Source organism: Physcomitrium patens, chromosome 2 (genome assembly GCF_059467195.1).
Source record: "Physcomitrium patens ecotype Gransden chromosome 2, ASM5946719v1, whole genome shotgun sequence".
Classification (NCBI taxonomy): Eukaryota; Viridiplantae; Streptophyta; class Bryopsida; order Funariales; family Funariaceae; genus Physcomitrium; species Physcomitrium patens.
The window spans coordinates 6,065,853-6,080,208 of NC_143411.1; the positions used below are offsets into that span (position 1 = coordinate 6,065,853).

At 38.5% G+C, this 14,356-nt stretch overlaps 1 protein-coding gene across 2 annotated transcripts; it reads left to right on the plus strand.

Annotated features, from left to right (window-relative positions):
* Positions 1–1,852: 1,852 nt before the first annotated feature.
* Positions 1,853–8,041, plus strand: LOC112276974 (uncharacterized). 2 transcript variants are annotated; one of them, XM_024508843.3, is made up of 10 exons: positions 1,853–2,105; positions 3,062–3,363; positions 3,811–3,939; positions 4,226–4,280; positions 4,620–5,418; positions 5,655–5,832; positions 5,951–6,559; positions 6,802–6,888; positions 7,134–7,193; positions 7,565–8,041. In XM_024508843.3, the coding sequence occupies exons 1-10, from the start codon at positions 1,868–1,870 to the stop codon at positions 7,649–7,651; spliced, it is 2,544 nt and encodes an 847-aa protein (XP_024364611.1). In that variant the 5' UTR covers positions 1,853–1,867; the 3' UTR covers positions 7,652–8,041. The 2 variants fall into 2 exon arrangements, with proteins under 2 accessions (XP_024364611.1, XP_024364619.1); XM_024508851.3 differs by having other exon boundaries at positions 3,179–3,363.
* The last annotated feature ends 6,315 nt before the right edge of the window (positions 8,042–14,356 follow it).

Here is a 14,356-nt window from a genome sequence, read left to right on the forward strand (position 1 = left end):
GAAAATTAACCACATTCATCATGATTACCATATTCTTCATCATGGATAAGTCGATTTAATAAAAACATGGGTCTATTTAATATTCCTCTACATATATATATTCTTGATAATTGCAAAATTACCAACTCCCAACTCCCATTCTTACTAGCATTATTTATTTGAAGATAAGGAGCTTGTTATCATTTTCCTCAAACAATTTCTCCAAACCCAGGTAAAAGTAGCCCGTCCACTCACAATTCAATCCATTAACGTGGAAAACAGACTCCATCCACGTGGCCGACGCAATTCCACGTCAACCAATTCCAGTGAAAGCGCCAACGTGGCACCGACCCCACCCCGATGGACTCGCCCTCCGCTCCTCACAAGCTCCTCATCCTCGAAAATACTGCGTTTTCTCGACACTTGGGCATTGTTATTGATTCACTGCTGAATTCAAGAAACTCTTCATTCTTTCACTGGACTATGAATTTGAAGTTCATCATGCGAAAGGACGAACTCATGTACTATTATCTGCGATGTAAGAAAACCTAGCTATGAAATGGTGATTGAAAGGGCTGGGCCGAAGAGTCATCTGTATCATGCAAATTTCTGTCTTTTCCAGGAATTTTGTGACGAGACTATGTTTTGTACGTACCAGTCGGTGTAACGATGTCTACAAACATAACCTGGTTCCTCAATAGGTCAGACCTCGAACGGATACTGTGCCGCTTAGCTCTCCCCCATCGTTAGATGCTTCTAAAATGTCGATCAGTTTAGGAAGACCTAAACTAAAACTGCCAATTCACCAGTCCACAAGGTATCGACATCGTGAACATGCAAACCCTGAAGTGGGCACCTGAAACTTTATCATAGTAGTATTTGATGCTCTCAAAAATTAAATCGATTTATGGTCAAGTGAATATTCTTAATAAAGCACAAAAGTGATGTGCTGCTTGTAGAATAAGTTTTTCAGTGTTACTTCATGTCCGGCTCATATACATAACCCTACTTCGAAAAATTTCTAATCTAGGAAAGCTAAGTGCATCCCTAGAACAGCATTACTCCAAGCACAAGGAAACCCCTCTGCATTGCGCACTCAACGCTACGAGAGTGGGAGCACAAAAGAATGACAAATTAACCGAGATCAACTCACTGACCCTGCGAGAACAGCGACAGTGGCTCACAAGCCCCACCCTTGTCCATTATCAGGACGTTGACTGTCATGCGTTCCATGAGGCAACAAACCACCAAAACCTACACAAAGTGTAAAACAACCATCTCCCTCCATCGAAAGTGCGGTAAAGCCGCACCAGTGTTCACTTTAGTGCAACAACGCAATTGTGCGGGTTTTTGCTGCGACTGGCACTGGCCTGCTCGAGGAGGCACGTGGACAGATAGACCACGTAGGACTTAGAAGTATCAACAAATTTAGGAATGTATTGATTTTTTCCTTTATGGCTTTGAAGTCCTCATCCGGAATCGTTGAAGGCGAACGCCGCGTGTTGCGGGGCCTTGCCAAATCCTCACCACAGAATTCCAGTGGCTGTGTAGGCATTTATACAGCCTGCGTTTTGGATATATTTTGTTCTAGGTTTGATTGGATTAGATAAAGAGGTTGGGTGGACGGGCTACTTTTACCTGGGGATATACTTCCTTGTCGCGTTCGGGTTGTGCTTTTGCAGTAGCTGTGGTCTAGTGTTTTGAAATTGATCCGAGGGGTTTACTTGCGGCTTTTCAGTAAGCTTTACAGAAACTGGGTAGAAATTCGATAATGTTACAGTGCTAGAGTTGTTGTTGTTATTTTATTTTATTTTTTCAATGAAGCATCACAACTTAGCCACCCACAGCAGGTTTGGGAGCTCATTTGTGAATCAGAAACTCATCATCCATGGCTGTGTCCCGTCTTGGTCCCGCTCCAAGTCCATCGGCCGTTCAATGGAGTCTCTCCAGCAGGCCTCTCCCTCTCGCAACGAGTAGGTTCAGTGTGGTTCCAGTTCGCGCTTCGAAAAATGTAGAAGATGGAGATACTAGTGGTGGGTGCGCGGCTCTATCACGTCGAGCTTTGATTGCTTTGATAGCTCTGTCTACTCAATTGGGTGGTGTTGCGTCGGCCCGAAACATTAGTGGTGCGATTTCTTAACCCCTCTATCATATTCTCGAAGTTGTTTGAGACATTTGTAGAACCATACTGCCGTATTCTCATATTATCTATTCGCAATTGAAATAAAAGGAAATTTGTAAGGTTTCCTTCTCGAGCTTCGACCATAGGGCACGTGCAAGTGGGTGTTTAGTAAATTTCCGAATCAAATTTCACGGATGTTGTCTCGCTTGTTAAAGGAGTCGAGAGTAGTGTACGTTCAAGCTTGTGCTTACATGAATCGATTCATCTTGACGTTGAATCGTCGATGGCAGCTCCTTCATACCACGCTTGGATTATTCCTTCAATTTTATGAAGATTACTCTGCTAGTTATCGTTGTTATTTGCTGTTAGTTACTTCTAGTCGTAACAACTGTCAAGTACCACATGTTGTTCCTACCAGGACTGCTGTACGTTTTCAGCAGTTATCGCTTTGAGATGTCTGTATGGGTTTTAGATCTTCAATTCTCTTTCTAAGTGAGATTTTACAATTGTCAGGATAATGATTAAGTTGGCATTGAGAATCAATGTATCAAAGGTCTTACAATCAATCTCCGCCCCATTTCGCCAAAATATTTGGATTGTGTGTCTTTTAGGGTACACGATATTTTGAGTCTAGCACGATCTTGCAATGCAGAAATTGCAAAGACTTCTCGTCAAGTTTCGAATGAGTGAGTTGTTGCATTTGGTTAAGTCGTAATTACTTTCTATTGCAGTTTGATCAGCTGATCTACCCTCCAAGTAAAGGAAAGACTGTCGAGAATATCAGTCTGATTTGCGAAAGTTTGCCGTCTTTGTGAAAGATCTAGTGGATGATTGAGGTCTGCAGCCATGAATGAATCGAAAGTGTGTCTGTCTTATCAAGGTCTAATTTCGTCCACCTTGTTAGTGGCTTACCCTCAGAATTTTAAAAGTCGCTGAATGCCAATTTCTTGTTTACTACAGCGACTGAGAGGAGTCGGCTTGATAATTTGCGCAATATCCAGAAACAAAGAAGAAATGTACCTGCTGACGATTCGGGTTTGGATGTTTCCTCTCCTGCCATTGCTGCGGACGTTTCAGGTCTCATAGAGTCTTCAGTGGGCGAGGAGGTGTCCTCATTATCCCTGAGTGCAGTTGAAGTACCGAACACGCCTAAAATCTCTCCAATAAGCACTGACCTAGGGATTATAAATGAAGTGCCAAGAGCTCTTGCGGACAGTGGAGTTGGTGCAGTTGAGGAAAAGATAAACCAGTCAGCATCTGAGGTGAGCAGCTCTCATGCGAGTTACATTATCTGGTCCCTGCAAGTCTCTAGTATTTACAGTTGCAGTCTTGGCTTCGTGATTAACAAATATCTTGATACTCTTAACGGAAGTCAAATCTTCCTGACATTATGTACAAGCCCTCATTTGTGTGTTGAAGGATACTGGTTGTATATTCACGAATCCAATAGGCGCGCAGGGAGAGATTTGTTTTGGAAATTTTGCATCTGGTTCTTCTAATGGGTTGCGGAATTTTCCAATGTATGCTCCAATATATTTGAAATATCCAGAGGATGGGACTTTCTTGATCATTATAAAATTTAAGTGTGTGTCCTCTTTGGGATGCTACTTTGAAGCAGTCATATTTTGAATTGATCACGCGGCTTGAACCGAGAATGGATGTTGGAAATTTTAGAAACCTAACAACTACTTCAAAATGTCTTCGCGCAGGTTTCATCTGGTGGGAGTAATGGGTTTGGACCTTTAAGTCTTGGGGGTATCTTAGGAACCGGTGTGGCGGGGGCGTTGTTTTATAGCGAGCGACAATCTAAAGCTCAGGCTGAATCTGCACTTGATGCTGTAAGCTCTATGTACCAGATTCTTGTCTAGACCATTAATCCTGGTAAGTCGATTAGGTTTGGCCATCCTCATTGGGCGTGTCAAATGAAAACAGTAACCTTGAAGAGTGATTGTCTGGACAGTTGAGACGGATTTGAGATGTTAGTGCTCTCCCAATAGCTTCTTGCTAAATGAACTATATTCATCTTTGTAGAACAAAACACTATTGATGTTGAAGCTCGCATGATTGGCTGAGGTAGTGGCAGATTAAATTTCATCCACGAAGGTCCTGATGTGATCTTTACAGGCGAAAAAGCAGCTCCAGGAGCTTAGAGAGACCTCAGAAGGGCAATTACTTGCAGGTGTGCAGCTGCTCCTCTGTTATACTTTTTCTTGTTCGATTCAGTCTGTCTGACATCTTTTACTAGGATATTTGATTTCAGAACAAGGGAGAGTCTAGGTTATCGATACAATACTTTTAGATTGAGTCTCGCTGTATTGAAAGAATGATATCTTCGACATTTTTCAAAAATTCAAGAGTATTAAGGGCTCAAGTTGTAAAGGTCAAATCAGCTGAAGATTTGAAATGCTCTATTGTGCAGTAAATTTACATGGCGATTGCTCAATGAATGGTCGTCTCTTTCAATAACCATCTGGGTGGTTCGTAGCATAACCTGACTTTAGTTGGTGATTGCTTGCAGAAAAGCAGCTAGCACAAAAGGAGGCGAGCAAGGCCCAGGAGCAACGCACAACGCTTACTAATGAGCTCATGGCTTCAAGATCCTCGGTTACTGATCTGGAAGGTAAGCTTCAAATGGCAAAAGCTTCAGTGGTCGATCTTCAGGAAAGGGTTTCAAGTCTGCAAGTCACTCTCGCGGACCAAGAGAAGAATTACAGTTCACTGAATGGAAGATTTGTAGAGGAAAAAGAAGTAAGTGAAAAGCTACGGAATGAAATTACAACGTTAAAATATACGCTTTCGGACAAAGAAAAGGATTACACATCACTCAATGAGAGATTTGTGGAGGAGAAAGCAACTGCTGAAGAGCTGCAGGAGAAGATTAAAGTATTGAAGATGGACATCGAGGCTAAGGAAAATGAAATTAATGTTCAAACTGCAAGGATCAAAGAAGAACAGGACTCTGTTGCATCGTTGCAAAATGAGCTTCAAATTGCAGGAACACAACTTTCTGAAGAGCGCAGTAGACTGACTGAAGTGAGCAGTAAACTTGCAACTCTTGAGGGTAGTTATGCTGCTTCACAGGATTTAAATACACAGCTGGATCTTTCGATCAGTGATTTGAAACAAAAACTACAGACTACAAACAGTAGAAAGGAGGCGCTCGAGAAAGAGGTGACAAGCTTGAATGAAGTGATAAACTCGCTGAAAGGAACCTTGGCAGAAGAGAATGACAAGAAGGACACCCTGTATGGCCAGCTCAAGGTAACTTCAGGGGCTTTAGAGAAGGCAACATCGGAGGTGCAGTTGCTGGAGCAACGGTAAGTTCTTTATGAGTTTTTAATATGTTTGAATGATTACTTAGAACGTCGTGTGGGGTATGATAGCTTGTTTGAAACAGTGCTCATGCAATGCATCCTTGACGTAGAATAATTTATCGACCTGTGCATACGTGTTAAAGGTATATCCATCTCTATATGTTTTCATGTTCGTGAAGTTGTTCATCCTTAACACCCTTAAATGTTTTTTTTTTTTTTTTTTTTTTTTTTGATTGTAGGGTTACGAATATGTCTGCAGCTGTAAAAGCACTTGAAAAAGAGAAAAATGGTGAGATCAATCAACTTACCAAGGAACTCCAAGAGAGAATTAAGTCACTTGATGTGGCCCAGCAAAAATGTCAAGCATTTTCTAACGAAATATCCACTCTCAAGAGGCAGCAGGCAGCTCTAAATGAAGTAAACTTTCTCGATGAACTTCTAATCTTCGTTCTTTTTCTGAGATTGCGTTTAATTCTGGACTATCCTAAATCCCTATGTTTTTTCCTTATCTGATTCCAAGGCTTCCCAAACGCAGGAGTTGGACAACACAAACAAAGAATTGGAGGCATCAACCGATGAATTTAAAACCATAAGTGAGCAGCTAACAGTCGCTGTTAACTTAAGTTTGAAGCTGGAAACCCAATTAAACGAGACGAGAGCAGCATATCAAAGCGCAAATGTTGCACTTGCAGAGGAGCGAAAGGTAACAGCTGCTGCTAAGAATCAGTTAGCTACAACACAAAGGTCTCTCATAGCGGAAAAGAACAGTGTAAAAGCTCTGCGAGGAAGTGTGGACCAAGCTCTCCAGGCACTTCAGGAGCTCAACCAAGATTCAGTCGCCTTAGCAGATGAGCTCGACAAAGCAAAAAAGAAAATCGCCAACTTGGAGGCAGAGAGTGCATCAGTACGTCAAAAGCTTGTTAAGGAGAAAGAAATGTCTGCTAATTTAAGATCAGGGGCTGCAGAAGCTGAAGGTACTATAGCTAGGCTCCTTAAGGAGAATGACGCCGGCAATAAAAAGGTGAAGCAGTTGGAAGGTGAGGTACTGAAGAGCAAAGGGGAGATGGCCAAACAGAAGGGAAAGCTTTTGGAACAAAAACGTGCATTGCAACAAGCTGAGACACGTCTGAAAATGATCCCTCAGGTTTGTTTACTCTTTATAGAAATTCTAAACCTAGACTATTTTCAAAACTCACATTGTTGTTGTCTCTATGTAATGCACTGTGCACAATCTGTGTCATGTCACTTTTGAGAACCCATGCGGTCACTCAGGCAAGTAGCAGGTATCAGTGTATGTCACGTATACGTCATATTTACCCAACTCAGTGCAAACTGGAGGTTTGCATTTGAAAGGTTAGCTTAACTTTACAACATTTTGCCATTCAGGTTCGTGCGGAGGCTGCATTATTGGTTGAGAAGTACGAGGATCTAGCTTATCAAGAAAAAGAGCAAAAGGAAGCTATAATGCGTGAGGTCTGGTTCTTAGCAGAAGTTGAAATGATGTGAATTTTCCTGTTTGGGCATTTGATAGATAAACCTTCCTCCCTTCTCGTGTTCTTATCGTATAGTCTGATCTAGTCCACCACATTTCTGAGAATCCTCGATGTGGATGGAAGGTTAGACGTATCACCGAGATGCTGTGCTTGTGTATTAAAGTTTTTGTGTGTACCACTTAATATTTTAGCTCAACAATGGTGCCTGTTTGACTGTGGATGCAGAATGAACAGCTGAATAAGTCTGGCAAGACGGTCGGTGCAGACCTCAGTGAGGTTAAACAGGTAAATATATTTTTCTTCCTTCTTCAGAAGAGCCACGAAGTTAAGGCCTCCTCACGAATTTTAATATATCAAAACGTCATGTAAAAGTTTGTTTAGCTGGTAGCTATCTGTTGCAATGTGGATTTGTGAAACGCACTATCACTATCTGTTATGTTTTGCTTGAGGTCCAGGTCTGCTCTACTGAAGCAATGATCTCAATCTTTGTCTGGATCAGTGAAAACGTCTTTCTCCCTCTCCCATAATGCTCCTCATATTCCCGGAGCAGTTTGTTCTAGCGATTAGACAAAGCAATACTTACGTACAAGTCTGATTATATCTGTAGATTATACTCTGGATGTGTCCTAACCTATTGTTTCTGCATGTCCTTGCAGAGCTTAGAGGACGGCAAGGCAGCACGATCTGAAATGGAAGCTGTTTTGTGGGCACTTCAGGAAGTCGTTGCGGATAATTCTAGCTAGATTTATTCATGCCTTGTATAAAGTTCAAGTAACTTTCTCATTAATACTCATCTTGGACAGATTTGCCTTCGTAGTGTTTCTCGAGAGGTTCACTAGATGAGTCGCTTATGTTGAGGTAATGAGAATGGTTGCACTGAGGACGTTTGTAGAGCGTGGAACTAGGTATCGAGGTATGTTTTGGCTAATGTCAGACCACGAAATCACCAGGAATAAGCATACGAGTGCAAGTATTTATTGAGTTCTACACTAAGGTATGCACCTAAGGAGCCTATAGCTCCATTTGCAGGTAGAAACCAGCTTCTGCTTCAGGACTGAAAATGTTTTCAGGAACCGACTTTTCACCAGAGTTGCGTTGCAATATATGTCTCCATCTTGACTTGTCTTCTCCAACTAAGATTTAGTGAAGTAGTGGCTATTTGAATTTGAATGTACTCTAATGTAACATGGTTACATGGGTTATATGGGCATTGTTATTGTAGCCACAATTTTTGCTACTACTAGTACAATCCCCATCCATCACATGCGACCTTTGTCCCAAAAAATTCAAATCAATCAAGTTTTATTTATTCAATACTTTGCTAACCATTTGATTGAACAATCTTTTTGATTGAAATAAAAGAAATTTATTGAATGAATGGCAGATTGTAGTAACAATAGCAAAAGCTTTAATAGTAGCAAAAATCGTGGTGGCCGTAGCAACACCTTTAACAATTCTCAGTTAGTCAACAATTAATGTCAAAGAGCTATAAAAGCTTGTAATTATATGGTAGATCTTAGATCATGCACTACCCACAAATCCATTGTTGTTTTGCCGATCGGCTATACTAGATTCCCACTTCTAATAGATGTACTAACATGTTTTTTGTAAAATTTTGGAGAATTTTTTCCTTTTAGCTTCAAATACCATTCTCATATTTGTTATCTATTAAAAAGACATTAAATTTTTCACAATGCCAAATTGATATTAGATACAAATTGATATTATATAAAAACATATTAGGTAAATAATATCTTTCTAAACAAATATCAAATAAGCTTCTCAGATGCAAATTAGATCCATATATTCTTTTATATATACTACTTGGCTATAGAAACTTTTTTTAAACAATTTTGACTTTTGAAAAGCTACTATTGAAGTGTATAAGTATCATCATACTATTTTATATATATATATATATATATATATATATTTTTTTTTTTTTATATTTGGTGGCATAATTAATAACTAGGTTAAATGTTTGAGGACTAAGTAAGTTATACAATAATTTATTTACATCATGTTAGGATTTATAAAAATATTATTGATAAGTGGGACATTTTTTAAAGTAACATCAATTATAAATTTTCAAGATTATGAGGCACAAACTATCACGGACATACGCATGTACGCCAATAATTACATGTATAAATAAGTAGAAGTAACTAAAAGTAGGTAAAAGTAAGTTAATTCTTTAATATTTACTATAAAAGCTTCCTAGAAGCTTTATAAACAGTACTTTGACTTTATATATGTCTTTAATTGACTTTTTGGATTAGAAACGTGGTCAACAAGTTGGCCATGTGCCACACATGTTATTAGCTTGAAGACAAAGCTAATTATGTGGTCCATATGTAGAAAAACTTGCCTTGTAAGTCAAGGCATGTGTCCTATAAAGTCAACACATATTGGAGGTCCTATAGAATGTCGCCACGTAGCCCCTAGTTAGATAGTATATATAGAGACAAGAGTAAAGCCTTCTTCACTCTTATCAACTCCTTTCTTACTTCTAGTCTACTTTCAAGGGTCTCTAATTTTCTTAGCTTTTGGCAATAGCCATTCTAGTTTCTTTCTTAATATACATATCAAATTATTTCTATTTTTTCATCTTTTTTTGAGAGAAGTCTTACTTATTTATTTATTTTTATCATGTTCTTGACCTTGACAGATTGACAAGAGTATATTTACAATATCAGAGCTTTGTCTAATCTTGATTAAGAGTGGATTACTCTTTTTTCTTGATAAGACATAAGCATATAAGAAGTTATAGATTACCCTCTTCTAAATTGATATTGTCCTTAATATTTTCTTTGTTCTCAAGTCCTCTCTTCTATTTGTCTTGAGTGATATTAGACATCTTCTCTTTTCTAAGTGTTATCATGGCAGAACTTGCTGAAATAAAGAGTGCAATGGTACAAATGCAAGAGTAATTGAAGGAATTAATGCTTGCGATGCATCAACTCAATTTACCACCATAAGGAGCAACAAGATTGGCAAGAAGTGAAGATATAGAAATGATTGGAGCTACTTCAACATTTGCACCAAATCATGTCCCTTCTCCTATAGTGGAATACCCTTTCAATGTTAGAGAAATAAGAATTGTCCTACCCAAGAAGTTTGATGGCACTAGATCAAAGTTTAGAGGATTTATCAATCAAGTACAACTTGTGATTGAACTTCAATCCCAAAGCTATCCAACTCCAGGATCGCAAATTAGATTCATTGGTATGTTTTTTTTAAGTTCAGTATTATCATGGTTTTCATCATTTCTTGAACGACGAGATCCAATATTTCATAGCTTCAATCCATGTATGGAGAACATGATGCAATTCGTGTTGCAACCAATAAGATCCGTATTTTACGGCAAGGCAATCGATCAGTAATGTTGTACGCTTCACAATTTTGACAACTTGTAATTGACATCAAGTGGGATGATGCTGCACTTATTAGCTAATTTCTCTACGGATTACAATATGAGGTAAAAAATTAATGCTCAACTTACCTGATCTTCAAACATTGAGTCAAGCAATTGACTTTGCTGTGAAGTACGACAATTGTCTTTTTGAATTTCGATCTGAGAATCATACAAGTGGACCTCAACAATACTATAATTCAATGGCAACACCAACATCTCTTCAACACATACATTTGAAAGTAGAGGATATGCAAATTGATGCGATACGTTTCAAACTTCTTATTGAGCAAGAAAAGACTCGTCATCATCAGGAAGGATTATGCTCATATTGTGGAGAACCTAAGCACACTGCTCAGAATTGTCCAAAGAAGCGACACAACCATAAAATGAGGAGTACGGTGATCAAAGAAGATAGCATGTTAGAAAAAAAATTTGTCCAGTTACAATAGTGATCGTGCGGCTGGAACCTTGTACAACGCCTAGTGAAGGTCCTATCCTCTACTTAGAACCCTCTCCATGTTTTACGATAAATATTATTCTAGGACCTAAACATCACAAAGCCTTTGCCTTGCTAGATTCAGGAGCCTCAGCATGTTTCTTAGTTGAAGAATTTGCTAAAAGACATAGCATATTTTTGTGAAGAAAACTAAACTTGTTCATGTAGAAGTCATAGATGGTTGTCTGTTGTCTTCAGGAGATGTTACTCATGAAATCCTTCCTATAGAAATAGCAACTAATGATCAAAGTAGCTTTGTAATATTTAATATCATTAGATCTCCTTCTAATCTAGTCATTTTAGGTTTATCATGACTAAAAAAATATAATCCTAAAATAGATTGGACTTCTCGTAGTCTTGACTTTTTTGAAAGTATAACTAAGAGCATAGTTAATTAAGTAGAAAGTCATAAGTCTAGTATAATTAAACCTAAATTTGTAGGTGTAAGAGCTTTTTTGCATGTTGCAAAAGAAGGATCACCTTGTATCATTTATGCCACACCTATTTCTATTGGTGGAAAGACTTCAAGTGGCATTCCAAGCCAATATTAAGATTTTAAAGATGTATTTGAGAAGAAGAATGTGGATACTCTTTCAGAACATCTTTTCTATGACTGCTCAATTGACCTTTAAGAAGGAGTACAACCCCCATTTAGACCAATCTACAATTTATCTCAAAATGAGTTGGCTGAACTCAAGGACTATATTGAAGAAAATTTGGTCAAGAACTTCATATGCCATTCCAAATCTCCAACAAGAGCTCCAATTTTATTTGTAAAGAAAAAAGATAGATCATTGCGGATGTGTGTCGATTATTGAGGACTCAACAAAATCACTATCAAAAACAGGTACCCACTATCTTTTATATTTGGACTCCTTGAGCAGTTGAATCAAGTTAAGATCTATATAAAAATAGATCTACGAAGAGCATACAATCTGGTACGCATCAAAGAAAGAAATGAATGGAAGACTGTATTTTGAACAAGGTATGGACATTTCGAATACAATGTCATATCTTTTGGACTTATAAATGCACCAGCAGCATTCCAACATCTAATGAATGATGTCTTTCAAGAGTTTTTAAATGATTTTGTTGTCTGTTACCTAGACGACATCTTAATCTATTCTAAGAACATATAAGAACATGAACTTCATGTTCATCATGTATTACAAAAATTAAGAGATATGAGACTCTATGCCAAGATAAAAAAGTGTATATTTCATACTACTCAAGTCGATTTCTTAGGATACATCATTTCAAATGATGGACTTATGATAGATCCTAAGAACGTTCAAACTATTATGGATTGGAAGATCTCAAATACGGTAAGAGATGTCTAATATTTTTTGGAATTTGCTAACTACTATCGCATCTTTATCAAAGACTTCTCTCAAGTTGCAGCTCTACTTACATGTTCGACTTGTAAAGACAAACTTCAATGGAATCAAGAAGCAGAAGTAGCATTTGAAGCTTTGAAGACAGCCTTTGTTTCTGCATCAATCTTGTATCATGTCAATTTCTCTAAGCCATTCTTTATGGAAACAGATGCATCAAACTTTGCTTTAGATGTTATATTATCACAAATGGAAATAGATGATAAACTTCATCCAATAGCTTTTCATTCTAAAATAATTTTAGCATCCGAGATCAACTACGAGATCCACGACAAAGAACTTCTTGCAATCGTGGATTCGTTTCAAGAATGGCGCTATTATCTAGAAGGTACTTCTAACCCAGTCACCGTATATATGGATCACAAGAACCTTGAATATTTTATGTCAACACATGTTTTGAATTGTCGCCAAACCCATTGGAGTATGTCTTCATCAAGATTCAAATTCAAGATCACTTATCGACTAAGAAAACAACAAGGTTTGTCAGATGTACTATCAAGGACAAAGACTCGATGAGGAAAAATATACACCAAAAGGCTATCTCGATATAATAAGTCAAAATATAAACAAGTAGGTATATTAAAAGGAAACTGGAATGGCTATTGCCACAAGACAAGAAACTAAAGACTCTTGAACCTGGACTAGAAGCAAGAAAGGAGTTGACAAGAGTGAAGAAGCCTTCACTCTTGTCTCTATATATACTATCTAACTAGGGGCTACGTGGCGACGTTCTATAGGACCTCCAATATGTGTTGACTTTGTAGGACACATGCCTTGACTTACAAGGCAAGTTTTTCTACGTGTAGGCCACATAGTTAGCTTGATCTTCAAGCTAATAACATGTGTGGCACATGGCCAACTTGTTGACCACGTTTTTAATCCAAAAAGTCAATTAAAGACACCTATGAAGTCAAAGCAGCGTCTAGGAAGTTTCTAGGAAGCTTCTATATTAAATATTATACAATTAACTTACTTTTATCTACTTTTACTTACTTCTACCTATTTCTATATGTAATTATTAGCTTACATGATTATGGCCGTGACATTACCCCCCCTTCTAGAGACGAGTTCCACGAGGAGCGGTCATCATATGTTGAGGAAATCTATGATGCGACGAATTATATTCGCCACATACTCTGATCTCTGTTCTCTTCGAATATGATTGATAGGGCCTCTCAACCATCGGTAGTGTCCCATACCAGGGCGGGAAGGCCACCCAGTTATTTGATCATTATTGAGGCCTTCATAACTTCCTTCGAATAGAATATTCGGAATACCATCAGGAGTTGTTCCTACCTCTAGCAAAATCACCAAACATTGGGAGTCCCTTCCCAAATCGTGATACCAAACGCGTTGTATCTCACCATCTGTTCGAGGAAGAACATGTCGTTCTTGAAGATCTTCATCTCGATTGCGTCGTCTTGAAGGTTGTGACAATCGTAATGTCTCGTCCGGCAGGTCAGCAAACGAAGGTTCTTGATTTGAATCTGCTGGTTGTTGGCTCTCCATCTAATTAGCGTCACAAATGCAAAGAAGTTACAAACAAGGATAGGAAATTGAATGTTATCTTGCCTCAATCTTGTCTCTTTTATAAGAGAGATTTTCATCTTGGTTTTGATGGATGTCGTTGATGAAAAACTTTGACTTTAGTTGATGCATTTGCTAGATTCCTGGATGGCTCCCATGTGCGTTCACTAATATCATATCCGCGCCAATGAACAAGATATTCCAGCTTATTTCGGCGCCGCCTTGAGTCTAATATCTCTTCCACCTCAAATTCTTCATTATTATCTACTTCTATAGGAGGCGATGGCATTTGTCTTCTTCCTTGTATATCTACTGTCTTATATGGTTCAAGAAGAGATACGTGGAATACAGGATGGATCTTCATTGACTCTGGTAGATGTAACCGATATGCAACTGGGTTGATCTGTTCAGAAACAGAAAAGGGGCCAAGCCTACGATAGTCCAACTTGTCACAAGGTCGAGTAGTCTTGATATTGCGACGAAGTAGCCATACCTTATCACCGACGTTGATCTGTGGTTGCTCCTTACGATATAGATCTGCGTTTATCTTTTGTCGTTCTTGAGCTTCCTTCAATTGTGTCTTCATTATTGCATGTAACTCTGACAACCGATTTGC